At 44.4% G+C, this 26,111-nt stretch overlaps 1 protein-coding gene across 4 annotated transcripts in view; it reads right to left on the bottom strand.

Moving 5' to 3' along the window:
• Positions 1-4,867: 4,867 nt before the first annotated feature.
• LOC139406340 (anoctamin 5a) overlaps positions 4,868-26,111 on the bottom strand; it is an 83,113-nt gene continuing 61,869 nt past the window's right edge. For 2 of the 4 annotated variants that reach the window (XM_071148844.1, XM_071148846.1), the window contains 12 exons: positions 26,002-26,062; positions 25,353-25,504; positions 22,686-22,760; positions 21,685-21,913; positions 21,028-21,203; positions 19,809-19,906; positions 18,969-19,099; positions 15,321-15,526; positions 12,629-12,831; positions 11,642-11,747; positions 9,344-9,463; positions 4,868-8,217 (listed from right to left, as the gene is read on the bottom strand). In XM_071148844.1, the coding sequence (XP_071004945.1) occupies positions 8,110-8,217; positions 9,344-9,463; positions 11,642-11,747; positions 12,629-12,831; positions 15,321-15,526; positions 18,969-19,099; positions 19,809-19,906; positions 21,028-21,203; positions 21,685-21,913; positions 22,686-22,760; positions 25,353-25,504; positions 26,002-26,062 (1,665 nt within the window). In that variant the 3' untranslated portion in view covers positions 4,868-8,109. Of the gene's footprint in view, positions 8,218-9,343; positions 9,464-11,641; positions 11,748-12,628; positions 12,832-15,320; positions 15,527-18,968; positions 19,100-19,808; positions 19,907-21,027; positions 21,204-21,684; positions 21,914-22,685; positions 22,761-23,319; positions 23,401-25,352; positions 25,505-26,001; positions 26,063-26,111 lie in introns of all 4 variants that reach the window. The other 2 variants (XM_071148843.1, XM_071148845.1) reach the window with 2 other exon arrangements.

Genomic DNA, 26,111 nt, shown 5'->3' with positions numbered 1-26,111 from the left:
TCTTGTACCACACACACAGCCACACACACACATTATCTCTGATACATTATCTTGTACCACACACACAGCCACACACACACATGATCTCTGATACATTATCTTGTACCACACACACAGCCACACACACACATGATCTCTGATACATTATCTTGTACCACACACACATAGCCACACACACACATGATCTCTGATACATTATCTTGTACCACACACACACAGCCACACACACACATGATCTCTGATACATTATCTTGTACCACACACACAGCCACACACACACATGATCTCTGATACATTATCTTGTACCACACACACATAGCCACACACACACATGATCTCTGACACATTATCTTGTACCACACACACAGCCACACACACACATGATCTCTGATACATTATCTTGTACCACACACACATAGCCACACACACATATGATCTCTGACACATTACAGGTACAAACAGGTCACTGACCATCTCGAATCCCACCGTACCTTCTTCACTACTATTATTCTGGAATGAGTAAGTGTGTCCAAAACTCTGAGTGGTACTGCACATATTTTACAAATATGTGAGTACAGATCAAAGCCAGACAACTGTAGTGAAAATATATTGAAAAATATGTACATCAGAAACAAAGTTTACACAAATATACTGCTTGTATTCAACTACACCGAGGGTCCTGAAAAGCAGAGGGAGCTTATGCCCCAGTCCTATGAGCTGAGGAGAAAGACAACTAAAGCACAGACATGATCTCGCTCCAGGTCGTCTTTATTGCAGTCACGCTGTTCATCTCTAGACCACACTTCTCCAGGCATTGTGACAGAGATCTGATAGTCTGTGCAGTCCAGCTGCAATAAAGACAACCTAGACCACACTTCTCCAGGCATTGTGACAGATCTGATAGTTTGTGCAGTCCAGCTGCAATAAAGACAACCTAGACCACACTTCTCCAGGCATTGTGACAGAGATCTGATAGTCTGTGCAGTCCAGCTGCAATAAAGACAACCTAGACCACACTTATCCAGGCATTGTGACAGAGATCTGATAGTCTGTGCAGTCCAGCTGCAATAAAGACAACCTAGACCACACTTCTCCAGGCATTGTGACAGAGATCTGATAGTCTGTGCAGTCCAGCTGCAATAAAGACAACCTAGACCACACTTCTCCAGGCATTGTGACAGATCTGATAGTCTGTGCAGTCCAGCTGCAATAAAGACAACCTAGACCACACTTCTCCAGGCATTGTGACAGAGATCTGATAGTCTGTGCAGTCCAGCTGCAATAAAGACAACCTAGACCACACTTCTCCAGGCATTGTGACAGATCTGATAGTCTGTGCAGTCCAGCTGCAATAAAGACAACCTAGACCTCACTTCTCCAGGCATTGTGACAGATCTGATAGTCTGTGCAGTCCAGCTGCAATAAAGACAGCCTAGACCACACTTCTCCAGGCATTGTGACAGATCTGATAGTCTGTGCAGTCCAGCTGCAATAAAGACAACCTAGACCACACTTCTCCAGGCATTGTGACAGATCTGATAGTCTGTGCAGTCCAGCTGCAATAAAGACAACCTAGACCACACTTCTCCAGGCATTGTGACAGATCTGATAGTCTGTGCAGTCCAGCTGCAATAAAGACAACCTAGACCACAGTTCTCCAGGCATTGTGACAGATCTGATAGTCTGTGCAGTCCAGCTGCAATAAAGACAACCTAGACCACACTTCTCCAGGCATTGTGACAGAGATCTGATAGTCTGTGCAGTCCAGCTGCAATAAAGACAACCTAGACCACACTTCTCCAGGCATTGTGACAGATCTGATAGTCTGTGCAGTCCAGCTGCAATAAAGACAACCTAGACCACACTTCTCCAGGCATTGTGACAGATCTGATAGTCTGTGCAGTCCAGCTGCAATAAAGACAACCTAGACCACACTTCTCCAGGCATTGTGACAGATCTGATAGTCTGTGCAGTCCAGCTGCAATAAAGACAACCTAGACCACACTTCTCCAGGCATTGTGACAGATCTGATAGTCTGTGCAGTCCAGCTGCAATAAAGACAACCTAGACCACACTTCTCCAGGCATTGTGACAGATCTGATAGTCTGTGCAGTCCAGCTGCAATAAAGACAACCTAGACCACACTTCTCCAGGCATTGTGACAGATCTGATAGTCTGTGCAGTCCAGCTGCAATAAAGACAACCTAGACCACACCCACCTGCCAAGTATTTTCCAATCAAAGTCGGCCATTTGGAGAGGATGGATTTTTAAACAGTTGGATGGTAATTTACCATGTTCTCTTCCGTCTAAATTCACTGTGGAGTGACAGCTGTCAATCACAGGCCACGCCCAGTGGTCCTCTGTTCCCTTTCCCTCTCAAACATCCCTGTTACTGAAGTCACATGACTCTCCCCTGAGTGCTGTCAAGTCCAGGCCACGCCCAATGGTCCTCTGGTTCCTTTCCCTCTCAAACATCCCTGTTACTGACGTCACATGAATCTCCCCTGAAGTGCTGCCCGGAACTCTTTTCTAAACTCTTTTCTAAACTCTTTTCTAAACTCTTTTCTAAACCCCAAAAGCAGCTAAACAGGCGGTTTGACGCAGGTGTTCAGGCTGTTCGGGCTGCTAGGACACGGACGGCCTGGGTACACCATTGGCATCATGATGGCTGCGTTCCTGGTCATGTGGTACGACAGGTAGAACAGGGCGAAGATTATGAACATGACTGTTAAGACAAGGGTCAGACGGAGATGTCGCCCCCTGCTGTGGTGGATGTGTTTCTGCGGGTGGCGGCTGCTGAGGTGGCGCTCTCTGACACTGCAGGCGGCAGATAGACCAATAAATAGCATGAGTTGTCGCACATACAGTAGCAACATTTTGGAGAGGTATTGTTTGACAGAATAGTAAACTTCTGTAAAAAAATAAATACATTTAGTCAGTCTATTCTTCCAATAATTTAAAAAGAGGGAAGTTCAGGAATTTACAACTTAATTGTACAACTTCAGGATTCTTCGCCCTGAAAGTAGTCTTCTGGGTCAGGAGAAACTGTAATCCATGGTTAGGGTTAAACAGTCACCACAAACTTCAGCTGACTTTAGCCACCACTAGCTAACAATCATTGAAAGTGATGGTATTAGAAAAACTGAATCATGAATTACAGACGGTCCTCTGGAGCTCAGTTGGTTGAGCGTAGCGCTTAGCAACACCAGGAAAATGGTTTCAATACCTAGGACCACCTGTACGCATTGACTAAGTTACATATACAGTTTCTCCTGAACCCCATAAAACTACTTTCCCGGGTGAGGAACCACCTAACATCAAGTTGTACAATCCCATTTTAATGATTAAGGCCTTTTCTGCACAATGATTCTAAGACTCGAATCTATTGGTAATTGTTTGGCAATTTATTCACTTTACAATTCAGGCATAATACAGTCCAACAGTGAAAACTATCGAGCATACATGAGCAGTGTATCACAATTAAAATGATAGAAAAAGCCAAACAAATTAAAAACACCCAATTTTTCGAAATCAAGATCCAACATCAATATTATTTTAAATATATATATATATATATATATATATATATATATATATAAAAAATAATATTGATATATATATATATTTTTTTTACAGATTTATGCAATAAAATACATTACCAATAAAACATACAGAAAAGGACGAAAACAGATATTCAAGAGGGAAAAACATAAGAAATGAATAAAAGAGATACTTTTAGGACACACAAAAAAGTCTATAGGTCTATAGGTGATATCTTGAGGCACGAACAAGCATTAGTTTCATAGAGCCCACAGCGTTGGAAAGAACACTTGATCAGTCAAATGTGGGCTTCTGGTGTTTTACATGTCACTTGATATTGTGAACACATTTGGTGTTTTACATGTCACATGATATTGTGAACACATTTGGTGTTTTACATGTCACTTGATATTGTGAACACATTTGGTGTTTTACATGTCACATGATATTGTGAACACATTCGGTGTTTTACATGTCACATGATATTGTGAACACATTTGGTGTTTTACATGTCACTTGATATTGTGAACACATTTGGTGTTTTACATGTCACTTGATATTGTGAACACATTTGGTGTTTTACATGTCACATGATATTGTGAACACATTTGGTGTTTTACATGTCACTTGATATTGTGAACACATTTGGTGTTTTACATGTCACATGATATTGTGAACACATTTGGTGTTTTACATGTCACATGATATTGTGAACACATTTGGTGTTTTACATGTCACATGATATTGTGAACACATTTGGTGTTTTACATGTCACATGATATTGTGAACACATTTGGTGTTTTACATGTCACTTGATATTGTGAACACATTTGGTGTTTTACATGTCACATGATATTGTGAACACATTTGGTGTTTTACATGTCACATGATATTGTGAACACATTTGGTGTTTTACATGTCACATGATATTGTGAACACATTCGGTGTTTTACATGTCACATGATATTGTGAACACATTCGGTGTTTTACATGTCACATGATATTGTGAACACATTCGGTGTTTTACATGTCACTTGATATTGTGAACACATTTGGTGTTTTACATGTCACTTGATATTGTGAACACATTTGGTGTTTTACATGTCACTTGATATTGTGAACACATTCGGTTTTTCTTTTTCGTACCAAACATTCTATATTAGGATGTTCAGCCTGAGATCGAGGTATAGCCAGCTATCATAAAGAAAACAATGACTTCTTAAGTTGATATTACCTTACATAGGTAGTACATTTATACCTTTGGAAACATATCCTTCATTCAATAAAAAAAAACTTAAAAAAAAAATACTAAAAGACGAAAGCTTATACATTTCACAATTTATTCACTGATTGTACATGCTTCAACCGGTTTTCTTAATTCTCCTTCTTTTTAGACTCTAGATTCAAGTCCAAACATATATAATTATGTGCGATTAAAAAGGTGGGATCCATTTGAAATATATTTCAGTGAATTATATCTCTTCAACATCTACACAATAGGTTGTTCCTTGGAGATAAACATTAAAGGGCTCGATTCAATCTGTAGCACTGGAGATCTGTGGTATATAGTGCAACTGAAATGTGAAAGTAATTTGAGCCGAACATACAGTATGCGGCGTTCACCGGGAATAATCTGTTTGTACTGTCTCGTCAACTGCATTCGAGTCAAACAGCAGAAACAGATCAGCAATCAGCTAGTGTCATTTATTTAAGTGCTTTGTGCAACAACAACAAAAAAACTATAAAATAATGTTCATCTTTCTTTTTCATCACGAACATAAAACCAGAAAATATAACCAGTCATGATGAAAGGCTAAATGCTGTGTTTTGGATGGATGGATAGAGTGAGAGATACAGAGAGCGATGTGTTTTGGATGGATGGAGAAAGAGAGAGAGACAGACAGAGAGAGTGAGAGAGACAGAGAGTGATGTGTTTTGGATGGATGGAGAAAGAGAGAGACAGACAGAGAGAGTGAGAGAGACAGAGAGTGATGTGTTTTGGATGGATGGAGAAAGAGAGAGAGACAGACAGAGAGAGTGAGAGAGACAGAGAGTGATGTGTTTTGGATGGATAGAGTGAGAAAGACAGACAGAGTGAGAGCGATGTGTTTTGGATGGATAGAGTGAGAGAGACAGACAGAGTGAGAGCGATGTGTTTTGGATGGAAGGAGAAAGAGAGAGAGACAGACAGAGAGAGCGAGAGAGACAGAGAGAGAGAGAGCAATGTGTTTTGGTTGGAAGGAGAGAGAGAGCGAGAGAGGTATGGTGGTATGAGGGACATGACTAGCCCCAGTAGGTGAGGACAAGCTAAGCTTTCATTAGTGATAATGAGTGGGTAAACAAAGGCACATTAAAAAGGGATTGATCTCCTCTCTTTCATCTATCTCTCTCTCTCTCTCCCTCTCTCTCTCATCTTTAAAGAACAGAACACACACAGTCAACAGTAAACACCAGCTGCTACTGCCCACTCTCCTCTCCTGCCCAAATCCTGACTTCTGAAATAAGGAAATGATTGCTGAGGCCAAGTATCAGATGATATGTGAAAAAAGTAATACTTTTCCCACATCGTCTGATACTTGGACCTTGGACAGACGCTAAGTTGGCTAGTTGCAGAAGATTAGTAAATACGTTTAAAAGTTCAACTGATATTACTTCAACATTTAACAAACTGTAGCCTCTTTACTCATTTAACAATGAATTTGTAAAAAATATTAAGGCATTTTGTCTTTGGTTGCTTACAGTATCAAAATGAACACAGTGATTGCATTGGTGTGATAGGCTGAGAGCTAGCTAAAGCTGCCTGGCGTTAACACAATGTTTGTACAGCATTGTGATTGTGAATGACCAGCAAAGTCTCATCACTTCTTCAGAGTACAATCATTTAATAGAGAGTAAACTTATAAGGGAGAGGAGATATGAATATGAAATGGACATAACGATTTACAGGGAATGTTACTTTTTAAAGAAATGAGTTACGTTATAACGTTACTTGCATTAAAAGAACGGAAAGTAACTTTTGCGTTTCCAAAAACAACCCTCTGAAGAGAACGAGTACGTGTTGGTCATTCCTTCTTATGCCCAGTAGAGGGCGCACACCACCTTTGAATGGCTTGCATAGCCTAATGTCCGTAGCCTAACTCAAGTAATATTGACAAGACGCAATATCTCATTTACAATTACACATCAGTAAATACCTATATAAAACTAACTGGTCTCAGTAGAAGGTCAGCTCAGGCTAACAATCTGTTATTACACACAGAAACGAACTGGATTTTTATTAAAATATACGATCCCATTGTGTAATTCTAGTGCCATTTCCTGTATAATTAATGGTGAAGACGGAGAAGGATAAATGTCCACTCTTATCTACTGAACCTAACTTGATCACCTTGCGACGCGGTTTGTTTTTATTACAAGACAATAAATGAGAAATATCCTGGAGGCGTGTGAATCCCGCAAAGCGCCTTCAGTCAAGATTCGAGGGGTAACCCATCTGTCATTTTCTTCTACCAGTTCAAACGAATGTAAATACTTCCACAATAAAGGCTGTTGTCTTTGCCATCTCGCTAGCTAACTACCAGCTAACAAAGAAAAGGAGAAATAATATTGTAAAATTACTTATTTGGAAAAGTAACTAAGTAACGGACTACTTACATTTAAAAAACGAACGCGTTAGTTTACTCGTTACCACAAGAAAATGATTCTGAGTACTCTAGCGCATTATTTTGTAACGCTTTACCGCCCCAACACCTTTGCCATGCAAGCAGTCATGTTTCCCAGCTCCCTGCTTCCCCCATGTTGTCAGTCAGAAGGACTCTATTGCTGTAGTCTGCATCTAGTAGGCTGCATTTACACAGGCAACACAATTCTGATCTTTTTTTTCCTCTCTTCCACTAATTGGTCTTCTGACCAATTAGATCAGTTCTGAAAAAAAAATCTTATGTGATAAGATCTGATGTGATTGGTCAAAACACCAATTAGTGTAAAAAAAAAAGAAAAAAAAAGAAGGAGATCAGAATTGAGCTGCCTGTGTAAACGCAGCCTTAGTATGTTAGTGTGGATGGAAGTGAATTGTGGTTGATTGAAGATGAGATCTGAAATCCCATAGACCACACGTGGACAGATCTGGCACTGCTTTAAACATGTCACACTAAATGTAGTATCGTCTTGTATTTAATGATGATGATGATGATGATGATGAATGTGATTTATACAGCATCTTTCTACCAACAGAGGTAATCAAAGCGCTATTTCTGTGAGGTTTTCCCTCTATATACCCCACCAGCAGACAGAGCCCTGACAGATCTCCCACCGTTCAGGGTAGTTTATAGAGAATCTCCTTAAGACCAGCCCAGGCCCCAGCCCAATCTGAACAGGGTCTTGTTCATGAGGCACCAAACGGAACAAAACAGACTCAAAACTGGGAATTGTCCTATCTCGGACATGTCCGATAACAAAAACGCTAATTATAAATTTCCCGTTGAAAAACGTTTAAAAAAGTTTTCCGTCGTGTGCCCTAATGAACACGAGCCAAAATCAAACGAGTGGGCGGAGGGCGAGGACGGGTGCTAGAGACACTCGGATAGCACTTCGCGCCGGGTTATGTTGGGGTAGTCCACGGGGTTGGAGGAGCAGTCATCGTTCCTGTGGCTTAGCTGGATCTTCAGATTCTCCACCTGAGGTTAAAGAAACAAAGACCCAGAAAAACACTGGATGAATGAATCTGTTTTAAATGATGTGTTTGGAATGATGTGCTTTAAATGATGTGTTTGGAATGATGTGTTTGGAATGATGTGTTTAGAATGATGTGTTTGGAATGATGTGTTTTGAATGATGTGTTTGGAATGATGTGTTTGGAATGATGTGTTTGGAATGATGTGTTTGGAATGATGTGTTTGGAATGATGTGTTTGGAATGATGTGCTTTAAATGATGTGTTTGGAATGATGTGTTTTAAATGATGTGTTTGGAATGATGTGTTTGGAATGATGTGTTTAGAATGATGTGTTTGGAATGATGTGTTTGGAATGAATGTTTGGAATGATGTGTTTGGAATGATGTGTTTGGAATGATGTGTTTTGGAATGATGTGTTTGGAATGATGTGTTTGGAATGATGTGTTTGGAATGATGTGTTTGTAATGATGTGCTTTAAATGATGTGTTTTGAATGATGTGTTTCGAATGATGTGTTTAGAATGATGTGTTTGGAATGATGTGTTTTAAATGATGTGTTTGGAATGATGTGTTTGGAATGATGTGTTTAGAATGATGTGTTTGGAATGATGTGTTTTAAATGATGTGTTTGGAATGATGTGTTTGGAATTATGTGTTTAGAATGAAGTGTTTGGAATGATGTGTTTGGAATGATGTTTTGGAATGATGTGTTTGGAATGATGTGTTTGGAATGATGTGCTTTAAATGATGTGTTTTGAATGATGTGTTTAGAATGATGTGTTTAGAATGATGTGTTTGGAATGATGTGTTTTAAATGATGTGTTTGGAATGATGTGTTTGGAATGATGTGTTTGGAATGATGTGTTTGGAATGATGTGTTTGGAATGATGTGTTTGGAATGATGTGTTTGGAATGAAGTGTTTGGAATGATGTGTTTTAAATAATGCGCTTTAAATGATGTGTTTGGAATGATGTGTTTGGAATGTGTGTGTTCTGAATGTGTGTGTTCTGAATGTGTGTGTGCTGAATGTGTGTGTTTGTATTATATCGGCCACCTGGTTAAATAAACTAAATTAAATAAATACATGTGTTTTGAAGTGCATGTTGAATGTTTCATGAGGATAAATACCTCGTAGTTATGCAGGTACTCCTGGATGAGGTAGCGTTCCCGTTTGACCCTGGCCTTCACCTCCGCGGGAACGTCAGGAATCATCCATGCCACAAAGAACTTCACCATGAACACCACGTGCTGAGAGACGAGAGAAGACCCATCAACCAATCAAATAACTAGGAAGTGAAGAGATGGAACCCAAACGTAACCTCTGACCTCACATTGGAAATACAGTAACGACCCAAACGTAACCTCTGATCTCACACTGGAAATACAGTAACAACCCAAACGTAACCTCTGACCTCACACTGGAAATACAGTAACAAGCCAAACGTAACCCCTGACCTCACACTGTAAATACAGTAACAAGCCAAACGTAACCTCTGACCTCACACTGGAAATACAGTAACAAGCCAAACGTAACCTCTGACCTCACACTGGAAACACAGTAACAACCCAAACGTAACCCCTGACCTCACACTGGAAATACAGTAGCAACCCAAACATAACCTATGCACCTAGAATATCGCTTTTTGGGGGGGATAGATATATGTGAAGTCTCTATGGATTTAAATGCTGTAGGGAATCTTAACTGTTCTTATTTAGTGACTGACTACTAAGTAAAAATAAAGATCTGTTTTCTATTCACAGATGTAATATATTAGCACAGATACTGTAGACAGCTGGTCATGATTTGGGGACAGATACTGTAGACAGCTGGTCATGATTTGGGGACAGATACTGTAGACAGCTGGTCATGATTTGGGGACAGATACTGTAGACAGCTGGTCATGATTTGGGGACAGATACTGTAGACAGCTGGTCATGATTTGGGGACAGATACTGCAGACAGCTGGTCATGATTTGGGGACAGATACTGCAGACAGCTGGTCATGATTTGGGGACAGATACTGCAGACAGCTGGTCATGATTTGGGGACAGATACTGCAGACAGCTGGTCATGATTTGGGGACAGATACTGTAGACAGCTGGTCATGATTTGGGGACAGATACTGTAGACAGCTGGTCATGATTTGGGGACAGATACTGTAGACAGCTGGTCATGATTTGGGGACAGATACTGTAGACAGCTGGTCATGATTTGGGGACAGATACTGTAGACAGCTGGTCATGATTTGGGGACAGATACTGTAGACAGCTGGTCATGATTTGGGGACAGATACTGTAGACAGCTGGTCATGATTTGGGGACAGATACTGTAGACAGCTGGTCATGATTTGGGGACAGATACTGCAGACAGCTGGTCATGATTTGGGGACAGATACTGCAGACAGCTGGTCATGATTTGGGGACAGATACTGTAGACAGCTGATCATGATTTGGGGACAGATACTGTAGACAGCTGGTCATGATTTGGGGATAGATACTGTAGACAGCTGGTCATGATTTGGGGACAGATACTGTAGACAGCTGGTCATGATTTGGGGACAGATACTGTAGACAGCTGGTCATGATTTGGGGACAGATACTGTAGACAGCTGGTCATGATTTGGGGACAGATACTGTAGACAGCTGGTCATGATTTGGGGACAGATACTGTAGACAGCTGGTCATGATTTGGGGACAGATACTGTAGACAGCTGGTCATGATTTGGGGACAGATACTGTAGACAGCTGGTCATGATTTGGGGACAGATACTGCAGACAGCTGGTCATGATTTGGGGACAGATACTGCAGACCACAGAAGGAATCTAAGCATTTCTATTTAGTGACTGACTACTAAGTGAAAAGTATGAGCAGAGCTGGTTGAAATGACCGGTGGTTCTCCCGATTGACACAGTGGTCTAAGGCACTGCATCGCAGTGTTGCGGCGGCACAACAGCCTGTGGTTCGATCCCAGGCTGTCACAACCGGCCGTGACCGGAAGTCCCATATGGAGGGAGGGCACACAATTGGCCCAGTGTCATCCGTATTAGGGGCGGGTTTGGCCGGGGGGACTTTACTTGGCTCATCGCGCTCTAGCGCCGCCTTGTGGCGGGCCGGGCGCCTGTAGGCTGACTTCAATCGTCAGTTGAATGGTGTTTCCTCCGACACATTGTTGCGGCTGGCTTCCGGGTTAAGCACTCCGGATTATGTCTCTCCCGAGCCCGTTGGGGAGTTGCAGCGGTGAGACAAGATCATAATCATGAAATTAAAAATAAATATATAATCTATTATAGATTGGGCCTCCTCATTCAAGTACGGTACTCATGAGTTTAAGAGTCAAATTTCCTGGGTTAGAGTTTTCACGCCCGTTCTCTAGGTTCTGTTTCTATGGCTGGTTCCAGTAGGGTAGCTAGAGGAGTCCGTCCTACCTCCATGATAATGATGAAGGCCAGCTTGGCAGCCAGGATGTGCCAGAACTGCATGGTGTGAGTGTACTGCTTCTCATGGCCTGGAGGGTAGCGGTAGTCACGGTACCTAGAGGACAGGGAGACAGGAGTTGTTATAAACACACACATAGCGCTTCTCATGGGCCGGTGGTTAGAGGTAGTTACGGTACCTATACAGAAAATACATACACATTAAAGATAGTCTCCCCGCTCCCCCAATACAATACTATTACTACTACTGCTACTACTACTGCTACTACTACTATTACTACTACTGCTACTACTACTGCTACTACTACTATTACTACTACTGCTACTAGTACTGCTACTACTACTATTACTACTACTGCTACTACTACTGCTACTACTACTATTACTACTACTGCTACTAGTACTGCTACTACTACTATTACTGCTACTGCTACTAGTACTGCTACTACTACTATTACTAATACTATTGCTACTACTACTACTACTACTACTGCTACTACTACTACTACTACCACTACTACTACTACTGCTACTAGTACTGCTACTACCACTATTACTGCTACTGCTACTAGTACTGCTACTACTACTATTACTACTACTGCTACTAGTACTGCTACTACCACTATTACTACTACTGCTACTACTACTGCTACTACTACTATTACTAATACTATTGCTACTACTACTACTATTACTAATACTATCGCTACTACTACTACTACTACTACTGCTACTACTACTACTACTACCACTACTACTACTACTGCTACTACTACTACTACTACTACTACTACTACTACCACCACTACTACTACTATTACTGCTACTACTACTGCTACTACTACTATTACTAATACTATCGCTACTACTACTACTACTACTACTACTGCTACTACTACTACTACTACCACTACTACTACTACTACTGCTACTACTACTGCTACCACCACACACACACATACCTACACCTACACCTACCTGCAGGTGGTGATGACAGAGCTGTTGAACCATTCAGGGCTCTCTCCGTCATCAGGCCGGTTGTCCTCAGAGAAGCCAGAGATGTTGAACACTGACAGACTATTGTTGATGTAGCCCTTCATAGAGAGATCGTTGTCAGGGCTGTAGGCATACATGTACACCAGCCGGGGAATCATGTCTGATGTGAAGGCTACGATGAACGCCTGAAGGGTAGAAAAAGCGAGTTTAGATATTAAAATAACGTTACAAAAAAAAAAAATATAGAACTTTATAGATGTATTATAAAGCACTGAGTATAAGGAGAGTCCCATAGGTCGATGGGGCGGCAGGTAGCCTAGTGGTTAGGGCAGCAGGTAGTCTAGTGGTTAGAGCGGCAGGTAGCCTAGTGGTTAGAGCAGCAGGTAGCCTAGTGGTTAGGGCAGCAGGTAGTCTAGTGGTTAGAGCGGCAGGTAGCCTAGTGGTTAGAGCAGCAGGTAGTCTAGTGGTTAGAGCGGCAGGTAGCCTAGTGGGTAGAGCAGCAGGTAGTCTAGTCGGTAGAGTCGCAGGTAGCCTAGTGGTTAGAGCGGCAGGTAGCCTAGTGGTTAGAGCGGCAGGTAGCCTAGTGGGTAGAGCAGCAGGTAGCCTAGTCGGTAGAGTCGCAGGTAGCCTAGTGGTTAGAGCGGCAGGTAGCCTAGTGGTTAGAGCAGCAGGTAGCCTAGTCGGTAGAGTCGCAGGTAGCCTAGTGGTTAGAGCAGCAGGTAGCCTAGTGGTTAGAGCGGCAGGTAGCCTAGTGGGTAGAGCGGCAGGTAGCCTAGTGGTTAGAGCAGCAGGTAGCCTAGTGGTTAGAGCAGCAGGTAGCCTAGTGGTTAGAGCAGCAGGTAGCCTAGTGGGTAGAGCAGCAGGTAGCCTAGTGGGTAGAGCAGCAGGTAGCCTAGTCGGTAGAGTCGCAGGTAGCCTAGTGGTTAGAGCGGCAGGTAGCCTAGTGGTTAGAGCAGCAGGTAGCCTAGTGGGTAGAGCAGCAGGTAGCCTAGTGGTTAGAGCAGCAGGTAGCCTAGTGGTTAGAGCGACAGGTAGCCTAGTGGTTAGAGCGGCAGGTAGCCTAGTGGTTAGAGCAGCAGGTAGCCTAGTGGTTAGAGCAGCAGGTAGCCTAGTGGTTAGAGCAGCAGGTAGCCTAGTGGTTAGAGCAGCAGGTAGCCTAGTGGGTAGAGCAGCAGGTAGCCTAGTGGTTAGAGCAGCAGGTAGCCTAGTGGGTAGAGCAGCAGGTAGCCTAGTGGGTAGAGCAGCAGGTAGCCTAGTGGTTAGAGCGGCAGGTAGCCTAGTGGTTAGAGCAGCAGGTAGCCTAGTGGGTAGAGCAGCAGGTAGCCTAGTGGGTAGAGCGGCAGGTAGCCTAGTGGTTAGAGCAGCAGGTAGCCTAGTGGGTAGAGCAGCAGGTAGCCTAGTGGGTAGAGCAGCAGGTAGCCTAGTCGGTAGAGTCGCAGGTAGCCTAGTGGTTAGAGCGGCAGGTAGCCTAGTGGTTAGAGCAGCAGGTAGCCTAGTGGTTAGAGCAGCGGGTAGCCTAGTGGGTAGAGCAGCAGGTAGCCTAGTGGTTAGAGCAGCAGGTAGCCTAGTGGTTAGAGCAGCAGGTAGCCTAGTGGTTAGAGCGGCAGGTAGCCTAGTGGTTAGAGCGGCAGGTAGCCTAGTGGTTAGAGCGGCAGGTAGCCTAGTGGTTAGGGCGGAAGGTAGCCTAGTGGTTAGAGCGGCAGGTAGCCTAGTGGTTAGAGCGGCAGGTAGCCTAGTGGGTAGAGCAGCAGGTAGCCTAGTGGTTAGAGCAGCAGGTAGCCTAGTGGTTAGAGCAGCAGGTAGCCTAGTGGTTAGAGCGGCAGGTAGCCTAGTGGTTAGAGCGGCAGGTAGCCTAGTGGTTAGGGAGGAAGGTAGCCTAGTGGTTAGAGCGGCAGGTAGCCTAGTGGTTAGAGCGGCAGGTAGCCTAGTGGTTAGAGCGGCAGGTAGTCTAGTGGTTAGGGCGGCAGGTAGCCTAGTGGTTAGGGCGGCAGGTAGCCTAGTGGTTAGAGTGGCAGGTAGCCTAGTGGGTAGAGCGGCAGGTAGCCTAGTGGTTAGGGCGGCAGGTAGCCTAGTGGTTAGAGCGGCAGGTAGCCTAGTGGTTAGAGCAGCAGGTAGTCTAGTGGTTAGAGCGGCAGGTAGCCTAGTGGTTAGAGCAGCAGGTAGTCTAGTGCTCTCTACTGTACTCTACTGTACTGTACTCTCTACTGTACTCTACTCTACTGTACTCTAGTCTACAGTACTCTACTCTCTACTGTACTCTACCTACTCTACTCTCTACTGTACTCTACCTATTCTACTCTCTACTGTACTGTACTCTACCTACTCTACTCTCTACTGTACTCTACCTATTCTACTCTCTACTGTACTGTACTCTACCTACTCTACTCTCTACTGTACTCTACTCTACTGTACTCTACCTAATCTACTCTCTACTGTACTCTACCTATTGTACTGTACTCTACTGTACTCTAGTGTACTCTCCTACACTCTACTCTATACTCTACACTCTATTTTACTCTACTCCACACTCTACTGTACTCTACTCTTCTGTACTCTACTGTACTCTAGTGTACTCTCCTGCACTCTACTCTATACTCTACACTCTATTTTACTCTACTCTACACTCTACTGTACTCCTCTGTACTCTACTGTACTTTAGGACAGCCATACTCACGTTGGTGACGACTGAGAAAACGGCAACTCCGTTCAGTATTTCCTGCCAGGCTCCGATGCTGTGGGCTTTGGCCGCTACGGGCCGGCGGAACTGGGTGGTGAACTTCCAGGCGTCCACTCTAACTTCTATAATGTTGTTCAACAGCGCCAGCAGGGGGGCCAGAGGGAAGGAGGCCACGAACAGAGTGATGAAACCAAACTGGATCACTGTGTTGGAGAGGGGAGGAGATATGATGGTGAGATGCAGGGACACGGGTGTCCTCTGAAGGAGAGCAGGATATCTTGCAATGAGTATTAGATTTCTTTAGAAGGTAAGGCTGTTTCTCAATTCATGTTTCTATATTTTATTAGAGGGTAAGGCTGTTTCTCAATTTATGTTTCTATATTTTATTAGAGGGTAAGGCTGTTTCTCAATTCATGTTTCTATATTTTATGTCACGCCCTGACCTTAGTATTCTTTGTTTTCTTTATTATTTTGGTTAGGTCAGGGTAAGGCTGTTTCTCAATTCATATTTCCTCGATTTCTTGCACCCCCTACAGTTTTCAAAACGCAAAGGGACGTCAACGTCCCTCCCTCAGATCTCCTCCTCCAAAACATTTTAATAAGGAGGTGAAGAGAGAAGATACAAGGAATCAATGAAAGACTAATTGAGAAAGCACCTACAGTGCATTCGGAAAGATTTCAGACCCCTTGACTTTTTCCACATTTTGTTATGTTACAGCCTTATTCTAAAATGGATTCAATAGTTTTTCCCCTCCTCATTGTCTTGGCTGTGTGCTTAAGGTTGGTGTCCTGTTGGAAGGTTAACCTTCACCCAAGTCTGAGGTCCTGAGCAAGTTTTCATCAAGGATCTCTCTGTAGTTTGCTCCATTCATCTTTACTTCGACCCTGACTAGTCTCCCAGTCCCTGCTGCTGAAAAACATCCCCACAGCATGATGCTGCTGCCACCACCATGCTTCACCGTAGGGATTGTACCAGCTTTCCTCCAGACATGACGCTTGGACTGGAGATGGGGCCGGAGGGGACGGCTGCCGTCTTAACGGCTCTTAACCAATCATGCTATTTTGTTTGTTTTTTCGCGTTGTTCGTAACTTGTTTTGTACATAATGTTGCTGCAACCGTCTCTTATGACCAAAAAGAGTTTCTGGACATCAGAACTGGGATTATTCACCTCAAATTGGACGAGGAGTTCTTCTTCAATGAGTCGGACGCGAGGGATATTCTACAGACACCCGATCAGGCCCAGATCCCGTGATTCGCTGGAAAAGGAAACGTAGGTTTCGCGGAAAGAGATCAGGATGCCTTGTGAGGATCAGGAGACGAGTGGCTAATCTGCCCTTGCCTTCCGTTCTGCTAGCTAACGTTCAATCACTGGAAAATAAACGGGACGAACTGAAAGCACGTATATATCCTACCAACAAAACATTAAAAACTGTAATATCTTATGTTTCACAGAGTCGTGGCTGAACGACGACATTAAGAACATACAGCTGGCGGGTTATACACTCTATCGGCAGGACAGAACAGCAGCCTCTGGTAAGACATGGGCGGGGGCCTATGCATATATGTAAACAACAGCTGGTGCACGATATCTAAGGAAGTCTCAAGGTTTTGCTCGCCTGAGGGAGAGTATCTCATGATAAGCTGTAGACCACACTATCTACCTAGGGAGTTTTCATCTGTATTTTTCGTAACCGTCTACATACCACCACAGACCGAGGTTGGCACTAAAACCGCACTCAATGAGCTGTATGCACCATAAGCAAACAGGAACACGCTCTCCCTGACTGAGTCTGTAATACCAACATGTTTCCCTGTGCCCAAGAACACGAAGGTAACCAGCCTAAATGACTATCGACCCGTAACACTCACTTCTGTAGCCATGAAGTGCTTTGAAAGGCTGGTCATGGCTCACATAAACACCATTATCCCAGAAACCCTTAGACAGACTCCAATTTGCATACCGCACCAACAGATCGACAGATGATGCAATCTCTATTGCTCTCCACTGGACAGAAGAAACACCAACACCACCGTTCAAACGTTTGATGTCACTTAGAAGTTTCCTTGTTTTTTAAAGAAAAGCACATCTCTTTTTGTCCATTAAAATTAACATCAAATTGATCAGAAATACAGTGTAGACATTGTAAATGTTGTAAATGACTATTGTATCTGGAAACAGCTGATTTTTTAAATGGAATATCTACATAGGCGTACAGAGACCCATTATCAGCAACCATCACTCCTGTGTTCCAATGGCACGCTGAGTTAGCTAATCCAAGTTTATCATTTTAAAAAGGCTAATTGATCATTAGAAAACCCTTTTGGAATTATGTTAGCACAGCTGAAAACTGTCGTTCTGATTAAAGAAGCAATAAAACTGGCCTTCTTTAGACTACTTGAGTATCTGGAGCATCAGCATTTGTGGGTTCGATTACAGGCTCAAAATGGCCAGAAACAATTAACTTTCTTTTGAAACTTGTCAGTCTATTCTTGTTCAATATGATGTTATTTTAATGGGCAAAAAAGTTGCTTTTCTTTGAAAAACAAGGACATTTATAAGTGACCCCAAACGGTAATGTATGTGAGAATGCTATTCATTGACTACAGCTGAGCGTTCAACACCATAGTGCCCTCAAACCTCATCACTAAGCTAAGGACCCTGGGACTAAACACCTCCCACTGCAACTGGATCCTGGACTTCCTGACGGGCCGCCCCCAGGTGGTAAGGGTGGGTAACAACACATCCGCCACGCTGATCCTCAACACGGGGGCCCCTCAGGGGTGTGTGCTCAGTCCCCTCCTGTACTCCCTGTTCACTCATGACTGCACGGCAAGGCACGACTCCAACGCCATCATTAAGATTGCTGATGACACAACAGTGGTAGGCCTGATCACGATGAGACAGCCTATAGAGAACAGGTCAGAGACCTGGCCGTGTGGTACGAGGACAACAACCTCTGACAGAGATGGTTGTCCTTCTGGAAGGTTCTCCAATCTCCACAGAGGAACTCTGGAGTTCTGTCAGAGTGACCATTGGGTTCTTTGTCACCTCCCTGACCAAGGCCCTTCTCCCCTGATTGTTTAGTTTGGCCGGGCGGCCAGCTCTAGGAAGAGTCTTGGTGGTTCCAAACATCTTCCATGTATGATGGAGGCCACTGTGTTCTTGGGGACCTTCAATGCTGCAGACATTTTTTTGGTACCCTTCCCCAGATCTGTGCCTCGACACAATCCCGCCTCGGTGCTCTACGGACGATTCCTGCCTTGCCTTGGTTTTTGCTCTGACATGCACTGTCAATTGTGGGACCTTATATATATATAGACAGGTGTGTGCCTTTCCAAATCATGTCCAATCAATTGAATTTATCACAGGTGGACACCAATCAAGCAGTAGAATCATCTCAAGGATGATCAATGGAAACAGGATGGACCCGAGCTCAATTTCGAGTCTCATAGCAAAGGGTCTGAATACTTATGAAATAAGATATTTCAGTTTTTTTAATGTTTTATAAATGTGTAAAGGATAAGATTATTTAAAAAAAATCAATTTTAGAAATAAGGCTGTAAAGTAACAAAATGTGGAAAAAGTCAAAGGATCTGAATGCACCGTATGTTTTGTTCTGTGTGTCGCTGGCTGCATTACTCACCCATCTCCAGGTACTCATAGAAAAGACCCAGATGGCTAAAGTTCTGCAGGTCATGGTCCTGCTCCCAGCGGCTGTACAAGCTCTCAGGGTGGCTACGGGCTTTACGGCTCCCCCACCAGTTCAGCAGCCACCTGGAAGTATCAACACAGTGGTCAGAGTGCTCTTCACATTTGTGGCTAGAATGTATAGAAAACAAAAAAAGGGGTGGCAGAATCCTAAATTGACATCTGCATGCGAGACTCAAGTTTTACCGCAAATCTTTGATTATTAATTTTATTTTTATTTTCTCCCCTTTTCTCCCCAATTTCATGTTATCCAATTGTTAGTAGCTACTATCTTGTCTCATCGCTACAACTCCCCGTACGGGCTCGGGAGAGACGAAGGTTGAAAGTCATGCGTCCCCCGATACCCAACCAAGCCGCACTGCTTCTTAACACAGCGCACATCCAACCCGGAAGCCAGCCGCACCAATCTGTCAGAGGAAACACCGTGCATGCTAACTTTGGTTAGCGCGCACTGGCATGGTCCGCTACAGGAGTCGCTAGTGCGCGATGAGACAAGGATTTCCCTACCGGCCAAACCCTCCCTAACCCAGACGATGCTAGGCCAATTGTGCGTCGCCCCACAGACCTCCCGGTTGTGGCCGGTTATGACAGAGCCTGGGCGCGAACCCAGAGTCTCTGGTGGCACAGCTGGCGCCCTTAACCACTGCGCCAATCGGGAGGCCAAATCTTTCCTTATTAACATCAATATGTGATTTACCCTAATGTCCAAAGTTAAGTCAGAGTAAAAACACAACTTAAGTTAGGTATTGGTGACAATGTCAGAATGAATACTTACGGAACCAGAGCTTCCTGGATGTTACCCCACACCTGTTTGCCTGCCATCACTATGACCAGCTGAGTGGTCAGCTCAATGAGACAGCCACCAGGGTCACACTGAGGAAGGACAGACGTGTGGTCAAGTCCAGGTTTTCATCTTCCTCACAGCGGGCAATACTGGTTGCATGATCAAGTTGTACTGGTTGTAGGTACTCTACACTAGGTACTCTACACTAGGTACTCTACACTAGGTACTCTACACTAGGTACCCTACACTAGGTACCCTACACTAGGTACTCTACACTAGGTACTCTACACTAGGTACTCTACACTAGGTACCCTACACTAGGTACTCTACACTAGGTACTCTACACTAGGTACCCTACACTAGGTACTCTACACTAGGTACTCTACACTAGGTACCCTACACTAGGTACTCTACACTAGGTACCCTACACTAGGTACTCTACACTAGGTACTCTACACTAGGTACTCTACACTAGGTACTCTACACTAGGTACTCTACACTAGGTACTCTACACTAGGTACCCTACACTAGGTACTCTACACTAGGTACTCTACACTAGGTACCCTACACTAGGTACTCTACACTAGGTACTCTACACTAGGTACCCTACACTAGGTACTCTACACTAGGTACTCTACACTAGGTACCCTACACTAGGTACTCTACACTAGGAACCCTACACTAGGTACCCTACACTAGGTGCTCTACACTAGGTGCTCTACACTAGGTGCTCTGCACTAGGTACTCTACACTAGGTACCCTACACTAGGTACCCTACACTAGGTACTCTACACTAGGTACCCTACACTAGGTACTCTACACTAGGTACCCTACAGTAGGTACTCTACACTAGGTACCCTACACTAGGTACTCTACACTAGGTACCCTACACTAGGTACCCTACACTAGGTACCCTACACTAGGTACTCTACACTAGGTACTCTACACTAGGTACTCTACACTAGGTACTCTACACTGGGTACTCTACTAGGTACCCTACACTAGGTACTCTACACTAGGTACTCTACACTAGGTACTCTACACTAGGTACTCTACACTAGGTACTCTACACTAGGTGCTCTACACTAGGTGCTCTACACTAGGTACTCTACACTAGGTACTCTACACTAGGTGCTCTACACTAGGTACTCTACACTAGGTACTCTACACTAGGTACTCTAGACTAGGTACTCTACACTAGGTACTCTACCTCCTCGTTCCTCAGCTTGCTCCAGCCGAACATATAGATGTAGTCTCCGGGACGGCCGACGAACTTCCCCTTGAAGAAGGCCACGTAGAAACAGGAAGAGTAGTAGTTGACGAACTGGAACAGAAACATCTTCACTGTCAGCTTGTTCTCGTACTCCAGGTGTGTTTTGGGGATCTCTGAGGGGGGGAAAAAAGCAACACTCACAACGAGGAGAGGCTACAATAAGGAATTGATCCGTCTATCGTAAATCAGCATTCGACTCACTAAAGGGCTACTCTCTATCTTACCCATGTCAGTGATCCAGATGGCTACTCTCTATCTTACCCATGTCAGTGATCCAGATGGCTACTCTCTATCTTACCCATGTCAGTGATCCAGATGGCTACTCTCTATCTTACCCATGTCAGTGATCCAGATGGCTACTCTCTATCTTACCCATGTCAGTGATCCAGATGGCTACTCTCTATCTTACCCATGTCAGTGATCCAGATGGCTACTCTCTATCTTACCCATGTCAGTGATCCAGATGGCTACTCTCTATCTTACCCATGTCAGTGATCCAGATGGCTACTCTCTATCTTACCCATGTCAGTGATCCAGATGGCTACTCTCTATCTTACCCATGTCAGTGATCCAGATGGCTACTCTCTATCTTACCCATGTCAGTGATCCAGATGGCTACTCTCTCATACATCACGTTGAGGATCATGATGATGACGAAGTTGATGCAGGAAGCGGTAACGGAGGTGGCGAGCTGCGGGGTGATGAGGGAGCCCACCATGTGGATGTTATTGGTGGGGCTGTCCTTCATGATGCTAGCGAACGCAGCGTACACCGCCAAACGGTAGGCTATCACCCCGATGATACACGCTATGATCAGGGAGATCTGAGGCAGAGGAGGGGATTGGTGAAGAGAGGGCATAGGCGTGAGAGTGTACATAAAGGGACAGATACAATTCAGGAAGTTATGTGAAATTGAAATGAAACTGAATTGACTGAATTTGAAAATGGAAATGAGGCCAAAAACCAGACAGTGCATTTTACACGTACTAGTAGAATTAGAGAAGGTTTCACACACAGACACTGACAAATCACCACCACATCAACAAATAATTAAATAGTAAAGAGTAAAAACAATGCCATCTAAAAATAAAACACTAAAGTATGGTGCACAAGCTTATAAAAAATCATGAACATTCAGCACACAGTTTCGGATCCACAAATATTGTAAAAGTATCTCTCAATACTATTTCCAAACATTTTCTATAATGTTCTGAGAAATATGGAAGGTTTGTTGGTGAGGATAAGGAGTGATGATGATCATATGAAGAAGACACTGATGAAGAGGAAGGTGAGGAGAGGAAGAGGAGACAGGAGGAGGGAGAGGAGGAGAGGGAGGGAGGAAGAGGAGACAGAAGAGAGGAAGAGGAGGAAACAGGAGGGAAATAACAAGAAAAGGAGGACGAGAGGGAGGAGAAACTAGAAGAGGAGAGAGAGAAGGGAGCTGAGAACAAGGGAGGAGGAAGATGACAAAGGAGGGAGATGAGAACAAGGGAGGAGGAAAGATGAGAGCAAGGGAGGAGGAAGATGAGAACAAGGGAGGAGGAAGATGAGGGAGGAGGGAGATACAGAGTAGACTATCATTAATAAATGCTCACCCAGAAAATGACGGTGGCTCCAGACAGGAATGTACGAGCACACTGGGATTTTGCGGGAAAGTATGGTTCCATCTCCTACAACACCGTAACCAAGCAAAGCGGGGACAACATGCACAGTCAGTCACCATGGTTACCATTCAGCTACTGGTGAAGACATGTCATACCAGAGTTGGGTTCAATTCCATTTCAATCAGTAAACTGAAATTCAGATTCCAGTTTTTCCTCATATGGGGAAAATTAATTTTAATGGAATGGAACCCCAAACCCTGTGTCATACTTCGGACCTGACCCCAGACCAGTTCACTGACCCACTGTAGCCCTTTCCTGGTGAATCCATGCTTTAATTAGCCAGGTCCCAGAGATAGTCAACGTCTATGGTTCTGGTCATTGTCGTGACCATCGCCATGGCATTTGGCTCTTACAGCAGAACCAGATCTGGACCACCAGGCTATTAAACACAACCACAACTCTGTTTTAGCTTTGGGAACAGCTAGGTTTCCATGGTTACCACGCTGCAGTCAGCTTCAGACATCTTCCATCCAGACGTGAGTAAGTCAACACAAGCCAGGCCTGCCAAACCATCTCTCCACATCACAACAAACCGGCATTCCTCTTCCCTCTGTGCCTGTCTTACCCACAACACCACGGTGGCCCAACACAGGAGCACTTTGCCCACTAGATCAGCTGCCGTCCTGTCAAGGACCCACTCCTCCTCCTATAGTACATTTACAGACAGGTGGGGTGAGGAGGTGGAGAGTGAGGATGTGGAGGGTGAAGATGTGGGGGGTGAGGATGTGGAGGGTAAAGATGGTGAAGATGTGGAGGGTGAAAATGTGGAGGGTGATGATGTGGAGGGTGAAGATGTGGAGGGTGATGATGTGGAGGGTGATGATGTGGAGGGTGATGATGTGGAGGGTGAAGGAGGGTGAAGATGTGGAGGGTGAAAAAGTGGAGGGTGAAGGAGGGTGAAGATGTGGAGGGTGATGGAGGGTGATGATGTGGAGGGTGATGATGTGGAGGGTGAGGATGTGGAGGGTGAAGATGGTGAGAATATGGAGGGTGAAGATGTGGATGGTGAAGATGTTTAGGGTGAGGATGTGAAGGATGAAGATGGTGAAGATGTGGAGGGTGAAGATGGTGCAGATGTGGAGGGTGCAGATGTGGAGGGTGAAGATGTGGAGGGTGAGGATGTGGAGGGTGAGGAGGAGAAGGGTAAAGGTGTGGAGGGTGAGTATGTGGAGGGTGAGGATGTGGAGGGAGAAGATGTGGAGGGTGAAGATGGTGAGGATGAGGAGGTGAAGAGTGAAAATGTGGATGGTGAACATGTGGAGGATGAGGACATGGAGGATGAAGATGTGAAGATGTGGAGGGTGAAGATGTGGGGGTTGAAGATGTGGAAGATGAGGATGTGGAGGGTGAAGATGTGGAGGGTGAGGATATGGAGGGTGAAGATGTGGAGGGTGAAGCTGTAGAGGGTGAGGATATGGAGGGTGAAGATGTGGAGGGTGAGGATATGGAGGGTGAGGATATGGAGGGTGAAGATGTGTAGGGTGAAAATATAAAAGGTGAAGATGTGGAGGGTGAAAATGTGGAGGGTGAAGATGTGGAGGTTGAAAATATGAAAGGTGAAGATGTGTAGGGTGAAAATATGAAAGGTGAGGTAATGGAGGGTGAAGATGTGTAGGGTGAAAATATGAAAGGTGAGGTAATGGAGGGTGAAGATGTGTAGGGTGAAAATATGAAAGGTGAGGTAATGGAGGGTGAAGATGTGTAGGGTGAAAATATGAAAGGTGAAGATGTTTAGGGTGAAAATATGAAAGGTGAGGATATGGAGGGTGAAGATGTGTAGGGTGAAAATATGAAAGGTGAGGTAATGGAGGGTGAAGATGTGGAGGGTGAAGATGTGAAGGTTGAAAATGTGGAAGGTGAGGATGTGAGGGTGAAGATGTGGAGGGTGAAGATGTGAAGGTTGAAAATGTGGAAGGTGAGGATGTGGAGGGTGAAGATGTGGAGGGTGAGGATGTGGAGGGTGAGGATATGGAGGGTGAAGATGTGGGGGGTGAAGATGTGGAAGGTGAGGATATGGAGGGTGAAGATGTGGAGGGTGAGGATATGAAGGTTGAAGATGTGGAAGGTGAAGATGTGGAAGGTGAAGATGTGGAAGGTGAAGATGTGGAGGGTGAAGCTGTGCATGGAGGGTGAAGTAACTCCCCTCTTTATCCATGTCCTACTTGTCTTTTAACAGTTTGTCTAAGCCTCTACGTTACTCAATTTGATGAACAACTAAGCTTCATCAGCAATGTTGATTGTAGCCAAATCCAGACATAAACATATGTATCTAGAATATATACTGTAGTGCAATAATCACACTGTGTTATTTGTAAAGCATTCAACAATGTAATGCACAGAAACAATATGGTACCACGAGCCCCTGTGTATGGTACCACAAGCCCCTGTGTATGGTACCACGAGCCCCTGTGTATGGTACCACGAGCCCCTGTGTATGGTAACACGAGCCCCTGTGTATGGTACCACAAGCCCCTGTGTATGGTACCACGAGCCCCTGTGTATGGTACCACGAGCCCCTGTGTATGGTAACATGAGCCCCAAACCCCTAAACCCCTAACCCAGTGTTATGATGCAGGTAAGTGATGGTAACACAAGCACCTGTGTAACGCGGTTGAGTCTGCGGCTGGTACACTTGATCTCGTACTCTGGTCGTAGTTGAAGCTGCTGCTGCTCTTCCTCAAAGTCCACCAGGTCCCACTCGTACTCCAGCCGGGCCTGCCGACGCTTCCAGAACTCCAGGAACAGAGTCACTGCAGAAGGACAGGGTGAGGAGACAGAGTTCAGGCCAAAAGGAGACTCTGTGGAAAGGCTTTTGTAGAACTATAAGAATAAAAAAAAACTAGCAATAGTTTAGCACTGTGTTAGCTATCACTCCTCCCTTCAGTGTCCTCTATATTCAGTAGGAATTCACCCACATGACAGAGCATTCATACAGGTGAGGCTGTAGGCTGGGTACACTCTCCGTGTCGTATGTTTGGCGAAAGGTCGCCGGTTCAAATCCCCGAGCTGACCAGGTGGGAAAAAAATATGCCGATGTGCCCTTGAGCAAGGCACTTAACCCTAATTGCTGCTGTAAGTGACTAAAATGTAAAACACGTAACTGTAAACAGGTCCTGACTTCAGGCTAGAGAGGCTCTGCTGTTATAAAGCTCCATAGTACTCCAAGAGAATGTCTGTTTTTCCAGTTGTAGCTATTGGCAGCTGCCACTAGGGGGCCCACATGCACAGTTACAGTACTGTCACTTACCCCAAATCCCCATGAATATGGCAAAGAACACTGTCCCCACATTGTCAAACATATGCGATTGCTGAAAGAAGAAAACCCAGAGTAAGTTCATAGACAAAATAACGTGTCTT

Source organism: Oncorhynchus clarkii, chromosome 4 (genome assembly GCF_045791955.1).
Source record: "Oncorhynchus clarkii lewisi isolate Uvic-CL-2024 chromosome 4, UVic_Ocla_1.0, whole genome shotgun sequence".
Lineage (NCBI taxonomy): Eukaryota > Metazoa > Chordata > Actinopteri > Salmoniformes > Salmonidae > Oncorhynchus > Oncorhynchus clarkii.
This window is presented reverse-complemented; position numbering and strand designations above follow the sequence as displayed.